Genomic DNA, 13,134 nt, shown 5'->3' with positions numbered 1-13,134 from the left:
TAAAACAATTTAAAAATATAAAAAAATTAATTTTTAAAAAATATATATATTTTTAAAATACGATAGCACCAAAAAAAAAAAAAAACTTTCTTTTAATATCTATGCATGTACTTTGAAATTTGAAAAAAAAGACATAAAGAAAGATAGAAAGAAAAAAATGTCCTTTGAAAATTTGAAAAAACATAAAGAAAGAAAGAAAGAAATGTACCGATGGGCATCAAGTGAAGAGAGAAAGCACTTTAAAACCCTAAAATCCAAAACCCTACTTTTCCGCTTCACTCTAGTTTTTATTTCATCTCCATCTGTACACTCTGCGCACTCTCTCTCTCTCTCAACAAAGTGTGAGGTTCCATTTTCTAACTAGTACTTGGTTTGTGGTCGCTGCAGTAGATATCTCACACCCACCAGACCACCACACCTCTCTCAATTCCCTATTTTTTGTTCACATTTCCCACTGTCCAAGAAGAAAGAGAGAACCCACATTTTTTTCCAAAAAAAAAAAAATATGGACTCGAGAGAACCGCCACCGCCACAGCCACCACCACAACAACTACAGCCACCGCATGCACCACCACCACCACAATCACAATCAAACATGATTCCGGGCCCTATCTCCTATCCAGCAACCGCTTCTCCTCACCTGATCAACAACCGCAGTATATCTCCTCGGAATGCTGCTATTGGTGGTGGCTTCCCCTTCAATCAGATGTCAGCCCAGCGGCTGCAATCCAAGCCTGAAGGTGCTTTTGATGGATCGTCGCCCACATCTTCTTCAGGGATGAGGTTTAGTATAGAGCCCGCCAAGAAGAAGCGCGGGAGGCCCAGGAAGTACACACCTGACGGTAACATTGCCTTGGGTTTGTCACCCACCCCCATTCATTCAGGAATGTCGGCTGGTCAAGCCGATTCTAGTGGTGGAGCCGGAAGCGGTGTCATGCCTGATGTGGCATCTGAGCATCCCTCTAAAAAGCATAGAGGAAGGCCGCCAGGTTCTGGGAAGAAGCAGCTTGATGCCTTAGGTAATCGTGTGCAAATTTGTTGAATATTTGTTGAAATGTATGCTTGTGTTTTGAAAGAATTTTTGTTTTCTTGTTGGACAGGTGGGACTGGAGGCGTAGGGTTTACACCGCATGTCATTACGGTGAAAGCAGGAGAGGTATGTATCTGTGCAGCTTTTTAATTTATGTTTTGGATGCAATGCTTTTTTATCTTGTTTGTTAGAATAAAAATGCAGCAAGTGTGAAAAATATAGTCTTTTGTGTCTTGTCCTTGATTAGTTAGATTATATTTTATAGCTCAGGATCAAAGCATTTTAGTTTGGGGACAGTTCAAGACTCCCGTGCTTTTAAATTCAACTGTGTTTAAAACTATCAATCAACAGATAAGGTTACTTTATTCTCTGGTGCCTATTTTTGGTTATCACACCACATCCAAAGTACTTGCCTTCTGCTGAAAGGAGAGCTTTGAACAGCATATTTTAAATTACTTGCAAGCAAGATAAAGCACTGGACGTGGGTTTATTTCCCATGGGAGTTGCTCAAATTTCAGTATGTTCATCCTCAAATTTTCATTGTCATTCTGGTTCTTTTTTTTTTGGTGAAAATAAGTGCACCTTAATGTAGTTTGATGACTTGCAATTACAATTCCTGTAGCTAAATGAAATATTGTTTAAATTAGCACCACATTATCTTTTTTTTATTCAATTGTTGACATGCTTCATAGATCTCAATGAATAACTGTTTTCCCCACCTTTCTTATTCTTTTTTTTTCCTGAAAATAAAAGTGAGGATGTGTTGGTGGAGAGGTGGTTATGAAGGTTCTGTTATCCCTCTTCAAATGGGAACCTATTGAAAGTATGTTGAGTCATCAAATAGTGTCCCCTTCATTGTTACAGGACATTGCATCAAAGATTATGGCTTTTTCACAGCAAGGGCCACGGACAGTTTGTATTCTCTCTGCAAATGGTGCCATCTGCAATGTTACACTTCGCCAACCAGCAATGTCTGGTGGTTCTGTGACATATGAGGTACTTTTGATGTCTGTAAAATCTCCTTTACTCTTGAGAAGAATTTGTTTCTAACAATATAGATAATTCAGGTATAATACGGCTGTCAAGTGCCCCTTTCCCTTGCTATAATTTAATCTCAAATACCCCTGACATCTTGTTCCTTATTAGAACCAGCTGTGTGCAGTATTGCTGTGTTATACTTTAGATGTCCTTGGCAGCCTTACTTGCACACCACCACACATCATTCATGTGGGACTAGCTACTGAGCTTGTTAGAGTTCATACAATGCCTCTTGTGTGCCTATGTGTGTGTGTTTGTCCTAAATAGATAGTATAATTAGGAGCTGGAAACCAAGGTTTGGACAGTCTTTTGGTCAAAGTTTGCAGGGGCTCCTCGATTGCAAATTTATTTACGAAATAGTACACAAGTATTAGTCTCAGTGAAGTTGAACTTGGGCTATGAATAGCGTTGCTCTTAATTTATGGGAAATATCAAAAATCTTTTCTTGCAAAAAAAAAGTGTAAGCATTGAACTTGTATAAACATCCTGCTTCATTTTTGCCATGGGTCATGTTCTTAAAATATGTCAAGGTTATAGCCATTTCTAGGTTACCTTTCATGGATCCATTTTTGCCAAGGCAGTAATGGGCATACCATATTTTTGAAATGAGCTTCCCCAAGAAATCTTCCAAAAATGACATCTTTGAACTTGGACTTTTGAATGGTGCTGTTCTTGTTTTATGGGAAATACTAAAAGTCTTTTCATGCAGGAAAGAGTGTATGCCTTGAACTTGTGTAATCGTTCTACTTCATATTTTGGCACAGGTCATTTTGTGAAATATGTCAAGGTTATGGCCTTTTCTCAGTCATCATTCTACATCTGTTTATATTATTGAGCTTGACTTCCCCAAGAAATCTTCCGAGAACGAAATCGATTCTGTAGCTTTGAGACCATATGTCCCATTCCTACCACATTTTAGCCAAACAGATTATTTCCTCATTCACCAGCATCAAGGAGTAGAATCAGAACTAGGAAAATCTGTAACCTGGGTCTTGAATTGAATTTTTTTTCAAGAAATTCTAGTGTTTTAAAAATACTGTTGTTGATGATGGGGGAATACACCAAACATTTGCATTGGGCTAATGTTGTGCTTTCTAGACATGCAATAACTTTGCATTTTATATGCTTCAGTAAGATGCAAATCATTTTCTCCATGTAAATGTGTCATTCCCCTCCTTGTGGAATGCTTGGAGGGTGTGGCTGCAACAGATAAAGTCTACCTCAAAATAAATCAAAACTTAGCTGAAGGGAAGCTGAATCAGTTAGGGCATGGATACTTTCCACCCTTAGATGTGCTTGTTATTCTGAGAATTAGAATTCTGTGGCTGTGTTTACGGATGCCTTTTCTTTTCTCAAGTTAATAAAAACTGTGGTATTAAGTCAAGAAGCAAGAAGATGGTGTTGATCCAAATTCTTGAGAAGTACATGCTTACTAATCGTGGTTGTGCATGTGAATGACATTTGTTAGGCTAGATGAGCGTGCCTAGTTGCTAGTTGATTTACATAATATTGATGTGCCAAAAGTTACTTTCATCATCTATGGAATTTAAGCAACTTAGCTGCATTCTTCATGGAAACTAGGTAGAAATTGGAAGCTATTACCAGGTCAACAGGTTTAGGGTTTTCGAGTTTTTTAATATGACATGATTCCTCATCTAAGAGGTTACTGCCACTACCTATTTGGTTTACTTGTAAATTTCTTTTGTGGTAACACGCTGAAATCATTTTACCTTTGTATACCAAATGGTTCGTTGAACTAAAAGTTGATTGCATAAGTCCTTCACCATAAATTCAAGGAGGTCAAGGACCTTTGGTAAATATGCACTTCTGGCATGTGTTTAGAAAGATCTAATGACAAATATTGCATCCTCAAAGTTATGAACTGCAAGAAAACTTCTCCTTATTAAATCTATGCTCCTAAATGATTATTTTTTTGACCTCATCTTCTGTTTTTCTGACTATTAGCTCCTGATGAGTCATAGTAAAGGACATACGTCAAAGACCATTCTTTAGCATGAAAAATTGAGCGATGCGCCATTTTTCAGAAGTACATGCTCGAAACCCTGATTTGAAGTTTCATCTTATAAGCAGTCTATATTGTGAAAACACGAGATTCTGAGATTTAATTGACTGCTCAATCCCTTTACTACTTCACCACCTAGTTAATTGGGAATTCTGGATCTGATTTAGATGTCAAATCCTGTCTTTTTACTGCTATTATCAGTAATTGCATCTTCTTTCTAGATTTGTGTTTGTCTGAATATGCAATTGGAGGTGGGTGGGGGTGTGGACGTTTTATGCTTTTAATCAATTTCTCCTTCCCCCAAATTTATTTTTTCATGATTTCAATATTTCCCTCTTGTGGTAATGCTGACTTTTCTGTGCCTTGTGACATTTTCTTTTCAGGGCCGCTTTGAAATCATTTCTCTATCAGGCTCCTTCTTGCTTTCTGAAAGTAATGGTAGTCGGAGCAGAACTGGTGGTTTGAGTGTGTCGCTGGCTGGATCAGATGGTCGGGTTTTGGGCGGGGGAGTTGCTGGAATGCTAACGGCAGCTTCTGCTGTACAGGTATTCACCCTGCCAACATCTGTCTTTATTCACACTGCCATCATTTGTCTTTTCAGGTGGCTGTAATACACTGTTAGATGGTCATCAGTTACCATTTGAGCATCAGGGAACCTTTGATATGCTAAAGCTTGACAGAAATATTGTTGTGTTTGATCTATAATTCAACTGGATTCCTTGTTTCTTGCTAGGTAATTTTGGGCAGCTTCATTGCAGATGGGAAAAAATCAAATTCAAAATCATTAAAATCTGGACCTTCCTCAACACCCCCACCCCAGATGTTGAATTTTGGTGCTCCATTAACCACAGCTAGCCCTCCCTCTCGAGGGGGCTCTAGCGAGTCTTCGGATGAGAATGGTGGCAGTCCTGTTAATCGGACTCCTGGAATTTATGGTAACCCTAGTCAACCCATTCATAATATGCAGATGTACCAACTATGGGGTGGCCAAAATCCAGAGTGAAAATGCTTCCCACTCAACAATACTGTGCTTAGGACCACTGACCTGGCAGTCCTTGCATGGTATATTCAAGTCAAATCCTAATCCTAACACGTGCGATTGAATACAAAGCATGGATGAGCTCCTCTTTAGTGTAGTTCAGATTATTTTTTTCTTGAGTAGTTTTTATTAATTTCTTCCCAGTTTCTCACTGATTTAGACACAGCCATGGCTGCCCTAGGAACGTCTTAGTTCCGCTTGTTGTCTAGTTGTGTTACTTTTGCTGTATTTCTCTAGTTGTAAAAGTTATGATTATAACGGATGTCTTCAAAAAGATTTGATTGGGAATTTTGTTGTCTATGTTCATTTTGATGGTTTACGCATGCGGACCACCTCACATTTATCTTTCTTTTTTACACTCTAACAAGGCGAAGGCGAAGGCGGCGGCGGCGTATGTATATGTAGAGCTGCTAGATCGGCCTGAAAGGCCAGAGTGTAATGGATGATCATTTACACCTTACTCGTAATTAACTATGTAATACAACAGGCTACATTCAGCACCTGTTTGTTTACTTCATCTAGATAAAATAATATACATAAAACAACTTAAGTAAAACAACTTAAGTTTAGTGTCAGGAATGAACTGGGATCTGAATTTTGAGGATGAAATTTTTCAAGGAGAGAATGTAAACCCTCACGTAAAGAATGTAAACCATCTTGTAAATGTTGGATCAAAGGTAGAAATAACCCTGCTAGTAATAGAAATTTGGGATGAAAAGAAAAAATGAGTAAATGATATAAATAATAGAGAATATGATGTAAAATAAAAAAATTAATAAGTCATATAAATAATAGAGAATATGATGTAAAATGGAGAGAATGGTTTCCATGATAAAATATAAAAGTATGGATGAGGTTTTTACATGAATTATAATTTTAGTTTAAAATTTATGACGATGACGAAACTAGTAATGTGTTTCGATGAATAAAAAAAAAATAAAAAAAAATCTCAAAGAATTAGTGAGATAATAATAATAATAAAAACTATAATAAAGGACAAAACAACAAAAAGTCAAGAGTGAAGTTAAAGTATCAGTTAAAAAATCAGTAACGTTACTATAAAATAATAATAAATCGATAAATAAATAAAAATAAAAAACAAGATACAAGATAAATATATTTGAAGTAAAAAAAAAAATGATCTGAACGGTTTAGAGGAACAATTAACATGATTTACATAAGGATTGAACAATAAAATGTGTTTTTTTTTTTTATAAAAAATCACAAACCGATCAATTTTACGCTATTGTATATAATTTTCAATACGATTGTTGGATCAGACTGAAATTTTATACGAAATCTCCTGAAATATTAACCTATATTGGTTAGAATTTCAAGTGAATTAAAATTTAAAAAGGTTTCACAACTTTGTCCGCAACTAATAATTTACATGAAAAATACATAAAAAGCACAAGCAGGTGACAAAACTATAAATAAGTATAAAATGAACTTTTAGCGCTCCAAAGAGTAAGGAAAACTTTGTACCATGAACATAGTTCCGACCTTGTAAACAATAACCTCACTACTATTCTCATAAGACTTCATCTCAGAAACCACCAAACCAAACAACAACAACAACAACAATAACAAAAATAATAATCAAAACCCATCACACAACTTTCTTAAAAACAGATAAGAAAAACACGTAATTGTACTGGAGGCCTCGGTTATATGGTTCTGGTATAAAAGATATTTTTTTTTTCTTAAGAACAAACATAAGATATACGCCCGTGCGTGGTAGAGGAAGATCTCAAGTTCTTTTGTTAGTTTTTCACATGTTGAGTCTTTAAAAAAAAAAAACAGTCCATCTTCTCATATCATGATATATTTTCTTTTGAACAAATCACGACAATCAATGTTAAGTTAAACATAACTATCTTTTTTTAGATTAATATGGATGTCCAGGCCAGCTTGCGTACATTTCGATTAATCCCACGGGCATTAAAGTTAACGACCATGTAAGTTTTTAGTGATTTCGAGGTTAGTGAAACTTGAACTGGTGACCTCTAGAGAGTAAATCTAGGACCTAATCACTCCTCAGAATTCACATAACCAAATCTTAATCGATTTTTTGGTTGTGTATTTCAATTTCAATGCTATTGTTCGTCCACTCTCATGAAAAAAAAAAAAAAGTTTTGTGCTCTAGCTGTTTCGTTTACTTGAAGACTTGAATTCGATTTCCTTTGCAATATTTTCTTAAAAAGAGAAAACTTAATCGTGAGCACGATGCAAAAGGTGTAACCTCAAAAACTTATAGTATTAAGAAAGCGGTAGACATAAAAATAAAAAGGAGAAAGAATTAATTACTAGATTATTTATCTGCACTATCCTGCTACTTAGATTAATTTTTATTTAAATATTAAAAAAATATAAAAGAACCCTAATAACTATGTTAACTACTGTTCATGAATTTTAAAACAATCACTAATTTTAATAACAATTGTGTTTAAATTCTATTATTTTTTAATTTTTTTAACATATATTATTTTTTTTTAATTTTTTATTAAATTGTGTTGGAATGAAAAAAGATGGACCTAGCGGCAAAAGTTTCTCTTCTCATTGTTAATTCTCTCATACACCAAATGAAAAAAAAAAGTATTACAAATCCTAGTTTTAAAATCCGGTCCGGCCCGGCAGGTCAATCCGGGATCTAGAACTAGAACCGGGCCGGGTTGAAAAAAAAATAAAAAAAGGAAAAACCTTGTGTGACCTGGCAAACCAGGTCAAAAACTCGGTTGCAACCTGTTGAATTTTTTTTTTACTAAAACAACATCGTTTTGATTTTTTTTTAAAAATTGACTTGAACAACCTGGTTAAAACTCAAAACCCGGATCTTGAACCAAACCGGGTCTAAAAACTATGCTACAAACAGTTTTGTATATAAAATTCCTAATTCTGAAGAAGGCCGAACTAATACGAAGGAATTGAATTTCTCTTTCAGCAAAGTCAACAGGGTGAGGCTGTTCCACGAGGAATCCGATTTTATGATATGCATAGATGTATATTGTTTTAGATTTTCCATCAAATATATTCTTAAAATAAATTTCTTATTAATTATATATAGAAGTCATCTTAAAATATAATAGCTGTATGGAATTAATCTTTATTTTTGCATTATATATCAACTGATAAAAAAGAGACGAAGGTAGCATTGCCATTAATATCTAAGGTCACTAAGGTAAATTCCCTATAAAGCATGCGTGGTACATAAACAAACACCACCACCACAAATATAGAAATAATAATACTAATGGTTCACATTAATCAACAGAAATTTGATAAATCCGGCGTAACATTATCTCCATGTGGCGTTCTTTCATTGGCAGGTTCGATATTCACGAACATCCTCTCACTCCTTCGACCAATCAAAATCCAAGGATCACAAAAATATCAAAATCATAAATAATAGGAATAAGAATACAGAGAACTTCCCCATCACGAAATCCAACGCCCCAAAACCACCCATTGACCTCTCAAATCCTTTAAACACAAATATCACAGCAGCCTGTGCGTGTCAGAGAGAGAGAGAGAGAGAGAGAGAGATGGGGGGAGAGACAGACCGCCATGCTTCGTGACGGAAACGGAGACCGAAATACCGGCTAATGGAGCTGCCGTTACTTTTCCGAACACCGAGCCACTCATCAACTGCAACTGCAACTGCAACCACGTCGTTTAGAGTCGGTGCTTGGTTTTCTAAAACCAGTGACCTTCCGGCTAGTAGAAGGAGATTGAACTTGAGAGAAAATGGAGTCAATAGGATTCAAATACGGTGCAGCAAAGCATCTACAGAGAGAACGGGTGCTGGTAGTGAAGGAATCGAGGAGAGAGAAAGGAGGAGATTCACTGGAAGTGCTATGGAAGTGACTACATTTGATCAGAGCTTTGGCGATGCTGCTTCTGACTTTCCTTTGTGGGAGAAAATCGGTGCTGTTGTTAGACTCTGTTATGGGATCGGTCAGTTTTATTTATTTATATTCACCTGTTTTTCAATTTTTTTATGACCCGTTGCGCCTGTTTTTAGTTTAATTCGAATTGGGAATTGCAGGTATATATGGAGGAATGGCGTTGGCAGGACGGTTTATATGTTCAATAACTGGAATTGATAGCCTGGGAGGTTTTAATCCATCTTTGGATGCATTTCTTGAAGGGCTTGGATATGCAGCTCCACCAGTCATGGCCCTTCTTTTTATACTAGATGTATGCTTTTACTACTCCAATTAATTTCTTCCTCAAAAATAAATATACTATTTAGTTTGTTCATCATTCTTTCTTGTTTTTGCTGAACTTGAGCTGGTAATTGAATAAACTTTTGAATGTTTTTATTTGACGGGCAGAAAATTGACAAGTGGAATCCTGTTATTTGTTGGTTTTAGTTAAGTAATGAACCCTTTTGTAGTTTTCGAATGTTGTTTGTTTGTTTATTTTTTGAAATGGCTACAGGATGAAGTCGTGAAGTTGTCGCCTCATGCTCGTGCCATTAGAGATGTGGAGGACGAGGAACTTCGGAATTTCTTTTATGGGATGTCGCCTTGGCAGGTAAACCTTTTCTGTTTGTTTGCTGTAAGTTTTTTTTTTTGAAAAATAGTTTTTATGGAAAATATTTTTTCTTAAAAGTGAATTATTTTATGATGTTTGTAGTGTTATAAAAAATGAGTTAGAATTTGATTTTGTCGCGAAAAATAAACCGAAAAATAATTTATTAATATTTTATTTTTTCTAAGTTTATTAAAAGAACAAGGATTGAGTCTACCAGATAAAAAAGTTGAAGGATGTGAAATTAAAAAAAAATTTTAATTTTATAAATTATTTCAAATAAAATAAATAGTAATAAAAATAAAGAAGATCAAATATGAGAGATAAAAAAGTTGAGAGATGATGAAAAAAAAAAAATTCAATTTCATAAATCATTTCAAATAAAATAAATAACAATTAAAAGAATGAGAATCAAATCTGATAGATAATAAACTTCAATTAAAAAAATGATAAGAGAAAATAAAATAACAATAAAAAAAATGAGAACCAAAGTTGGTATAAAAATTAAATTCTAAGGGATGAAATTGAAAAAAAAAATTTCAAAACAAAATATACACAAATAATAAGATATTTTTGAATTTTTTATAATTTCTGAAAAGTGTTTTCCGTTTAAAATAAAAGGAAAACATTTTTCTAGAAACCAAGATAAATTCTGTTGATCAACTTTTCTAATAACAAACGAATACAGAAAATTTAGAAAGTAGTTTTTAGGAAACTATTTTCTATAAAACAAATGGGGCCTTAGAAAATGTTGACAATTATTATATATATATATATATATATATATATATATATTTTATCACTGTCTTTATGAGGTAAGATGAATTTGATTCAATTTTGGACCCAATTTGCAGTTTATTTTAATTGTTGCTGCAAGTTCCGTGGGAGAGGAGCTTTTCTATCGAGCTGCTGTTCAGGTATATTCTCCTACTCATGCTGATTAGTGAATTAAAGAAAATCCCCAAATCCCCTGTGGGTTTAAGTCACTTCCTTTATCCAGGTTTAGGACCTGCAATTCCAGGCATAATTGAAAGTAAAATCCCCAAATCCCCTGTAGGTGGATTTGGTGGAAGATTTAAATAACAATAATAACAAGAAAACTTCTCTACTGGAAATACTTAATTATTCGTACTTTTTTCATCTTTTCTTAATTACTACACAGGGAGCACTGGCTGATATATTTCTAAGGGGAACCAATTTGATGGAAGATGCTCGAGGAATGGCATCGCTGGTATGTGGTTGAACTTATTCCCTGTCCTTGGTAATGAAATTTGCCTTGCAACTAAATTTTTTATGTTTCTACATTTGTAGACTGGTGTGCTGCCTCCTTTTGTCCCATTTGCCCAGGCATTTGCAGCTGTTTTAACAGCCGTTCTTACTGGATCCCTCTATTATGTGGCTACCTCCCCAAAAGGTTGATACTCTTCTCAAAGGAGTGTTTATTTTCATCTTTAAATTGCAGATTGATTCATAGGTCTGTTCTGTTTCTTACAGATCCTACTTATGTAGTTGCACCAGTTCTGCCATCTTACTCTGGGCGTGAAGATCTGAAAAAGCTATTTGCAGGTTTCACCTCTTGACTTGGCATAGAAGCTTAGTTCAGTACTAGTTCTTTGGAATTATGGCTTTTGAAATCCTAGTATATTTGGTCAGCTGGGAAATCACTTTATTTCTGCTATTCCTTTCATTTTTGAAAAAAAAGAAAAAAGAAATTATTAGAAAGTCTCTTGCAGTGACAAGTCTGTTTAACACGAGTGAAAATCGATATGTTTGGTTTACTTTGCCAAATATGTTTTGATAATCTCGTCCCATGGAAACCTCCAATTACTGACTGTCACTGCTCATTTTGATACATTGAAACATGCATAGTGCGCATATAAGTTTTAAATCCTTGTTTGGGTGGGTGAGGTCATTAGGAATCTTTCGCAAATAACTGGTGACTATTCTAGTCCTACATCTTCTTGACAGCTTAGAAGAGCATAATGACTTTCCATGTTGCTCGGAAGAAATGCTAAGAAGTCTGCATATTTTTGGTCTTACTGGTTGGTCAAACCAAATATGCATTAGCTCATGCTCTGTCATTTGCACCGCAGCCTGGTATGAGAGGAGGCAAATGAAAAAGATCTACTCTCCCCTCCTGGAAGGACTTTTGGCGCTCTATCTAGGTTTTGAATGGATCCAGGTGAAGTCTTGAACTAGGTACTTGATGCTATATTACCAATTTGTTTCAGAGGCTCAAACTGATAGATTTGTATGTACAATCTGTTGCATTGTTTGGCAGACAAATAATATTCTAGCCCCCATCATTACACATGGCATATACTCGGCTGTTGTATTGGGGCATGGCCTTTGGAAAATACACGAGCACCGGAGAAGACTACGCCGGAGAATCCAGCTTCTTAAATCAGAAGAAATGAATTCAAATAAAAGATGAAGTAGCTGCTTATGAAAACCCAGATAAAAATGCCTGGGAAGGAAAGATAAATGGTGGGGGAGGAAACTTGTAGAATACATAGAGCCGATTATTAGGTATGAATAGTACAACTAGAGATGCTGTATACAATAGAAAGCGCATTGTGTATTAACAGTGAATAAACTGAAGAAAGTCACAGTTAGAATACAAGGCATGGTACTGATTGGAGATGGCGAGTTTCTAGCACAAGTTGATAGTATTTGCCTGTGTTATTTATTTATTTAATTTTTTTTTTAACATGAAATGCTTCCATGTATGATTCTTTTCTACGCCTTGGTTTTCTCTACCCTGGCTTCTGTTATTTGGACATCACATAACAGAGTCGGAATGCCATGGGGTCAGTTGTAGAGTCGAGGATTAACTCTTATTAGGGAGTTCGTATAATTTTTTTCATTGTCAACTGTAATTAAATAAAATATATAAATAAAAAAATAAAATATTTTACATTTATCAAATTAAATTAATTAAGATAATCTTAAATAAAACACACCATTTTATATATATATAGTTGATATTAGGGTTTTAGGATAAAAAAACTTGGACCACTCTTCTAACTGAAGCCAACTCCAGTGACTGGCAAATAAAAACAATAAATGACATATTGTCTATCTAGTCAGGTGACACGTAGTCTAATGGATTAGAAAACAAAACTTAGGTCATTACCCTGGGTTTCTAACTTTCTAGCCCATGATTGCTTTACCCTTCAATTTTTTTTCTCTTTTCATAAATTTTTTAATTTAATTCTTTTTAAATGAAATTATTTAAATAATTATCTAATTATACTGTTATTTTTAAATAATATTAGTGTCTTATAACATTAGCAATTTATAGGTGTACCTAATATACAACATTTTCTAAACGCATGTAAAATATTTATTTTTTTAAAAAATTATTGTAAATTAAATTATATAAATTTTCTCAATGTTAGCTTTGTTATATCCTTTTAATACACTTGCATCAAAATTATCAATTCATTATTTATTGCTTTATTTTATTAA

General features: G+C 34.6%; 2 protein-coding genes across 3 annotated transcripts; both read left to right on the top strand.

The window, feature by feature from the left end:
- The first annotated feature begins 234 nt into the window (after positions 1-234).
- On the top strand, positions 235-5,453 carry LOC18094179 (AT-hook motif nuclear-localized protein 8). Its single transcript, XM_006368353.3, has 5 exons — positions 235-1,019; positions 1,101-1,156; positions 1,895-2,026; positions 4,475-4,636; positions 4,825-5,453. The coding sequence occupies exons 1-5, from the start codon at positions 506-508 to the stop codon at positions 5,092-5,094; spliced, it is 1,134 nt and encodes a 377-aa protein (XP_006368415.2). The 5' UTR covers positions 235-505; the 3' UTR covers positions 5,095-5,453.
- Positions 5,454-8,567: 3,114 nt separating this feature from the next.
- Positions 8,568-12,335, top strand: LOC18094177 (uncharacterized). 2 transcript variants are annotated; one of them, XM_006368350.3, is made up of 9 exons: positions 8,569-9,084; positions 9,176-9,327; positions 9,571-9,666; positions 10,518-10,580; positions 10,826-10,894; positions 10,975-11,077; positions 11,158-11,229; positions 11,757-11,845; positions 11,945-12,335. In XM_006368350.3, exons 1-9 carry the CDS (start codon positions 8,733-8,735, stop codon positions 12,095-12,097), a joined length of 1,149 nt encoding a protein of 382 aa, XP_006368412.1. In that variant the 5' UTR covers positions 8,569-8,732; the 3' UTR covers positions 12,098-12,335. The 2 variants fall into 2 exon arrangements, with proteins under 2 accessions (XP_006368413.2, XP_006368412.1); XM_006368351.3 differs by lacking the exon at positions 11,945-12,335 and having other exon boundaries at positions 8,568-9,084; positions 11,632-11,845.
- Positions 12,336-13,134: the final 799 nt, after the last annotated feature.

This window comes from Populus trichocarpa, chromosome 1 (genome assembly GCF_000002775.5).
Source record: "Populus trichocarpa isolate Nisqually-1 chromosome 1, P.trichocarpa_v4.1, whole genome shotgun sequence".
NCBI classification, from domain to species: Eukaryota; Viridiplantae; Streptophyta; class Magnoliopsida; order Malpighiales; family Salicaceae; genus Populus; species Populus trichocarpa.
The sequence above is the reverse complement of the archived record's forward strand: the minus strand, read 5'-3'. Positions and strand labels throughout refer to the sequence as shown.

Bases quoted from the DNA above. Each gene is read 5' to 3' on its own strand.
- LOC18094177 (XM_006368350.3), top strand. From the start codon at position 8,733: ATGGAGCTGCCGTTACTTTTCCGAACACCGAGCCACTCATCAACTGCA. The intron at 9,328-9,570 runs GTATGCTTTTAC...AAATGGCTACAG, and splicing joins CCCTTCTTTTTATACTAGAT to GATGAAGTCGTGAAGTTGTC. The intron at 11,846-11,944 runs GTGAAGTCTTGA...ATTGTTTGGCAG, and splicing joins TAGGTTTTGAATGGATCCAG to ACAAATAATATTCTAGCCCC.
- LOC18094179 (XM_006368353.3), top strand. From the start codon at position 506: ATGGACTCGAGAGAACCGCCACCGCCACAGCCACCACCACAACAACTA. The intron at 1,020-1,100 runs GTAATCGTGTGC...CTTGTTGGACAG, and splicing joins GAAGCAGCTTGATGCCTTAG to GTGGGACTGGAGGCGTAGGG. The intron at 1,157-1,894 runs GTATGTATCTGT...TCATTGTTACAG, and splicing joins TTACGGTGAAAGCAGGAGAG to GACATTGCATCAAAGATTAT.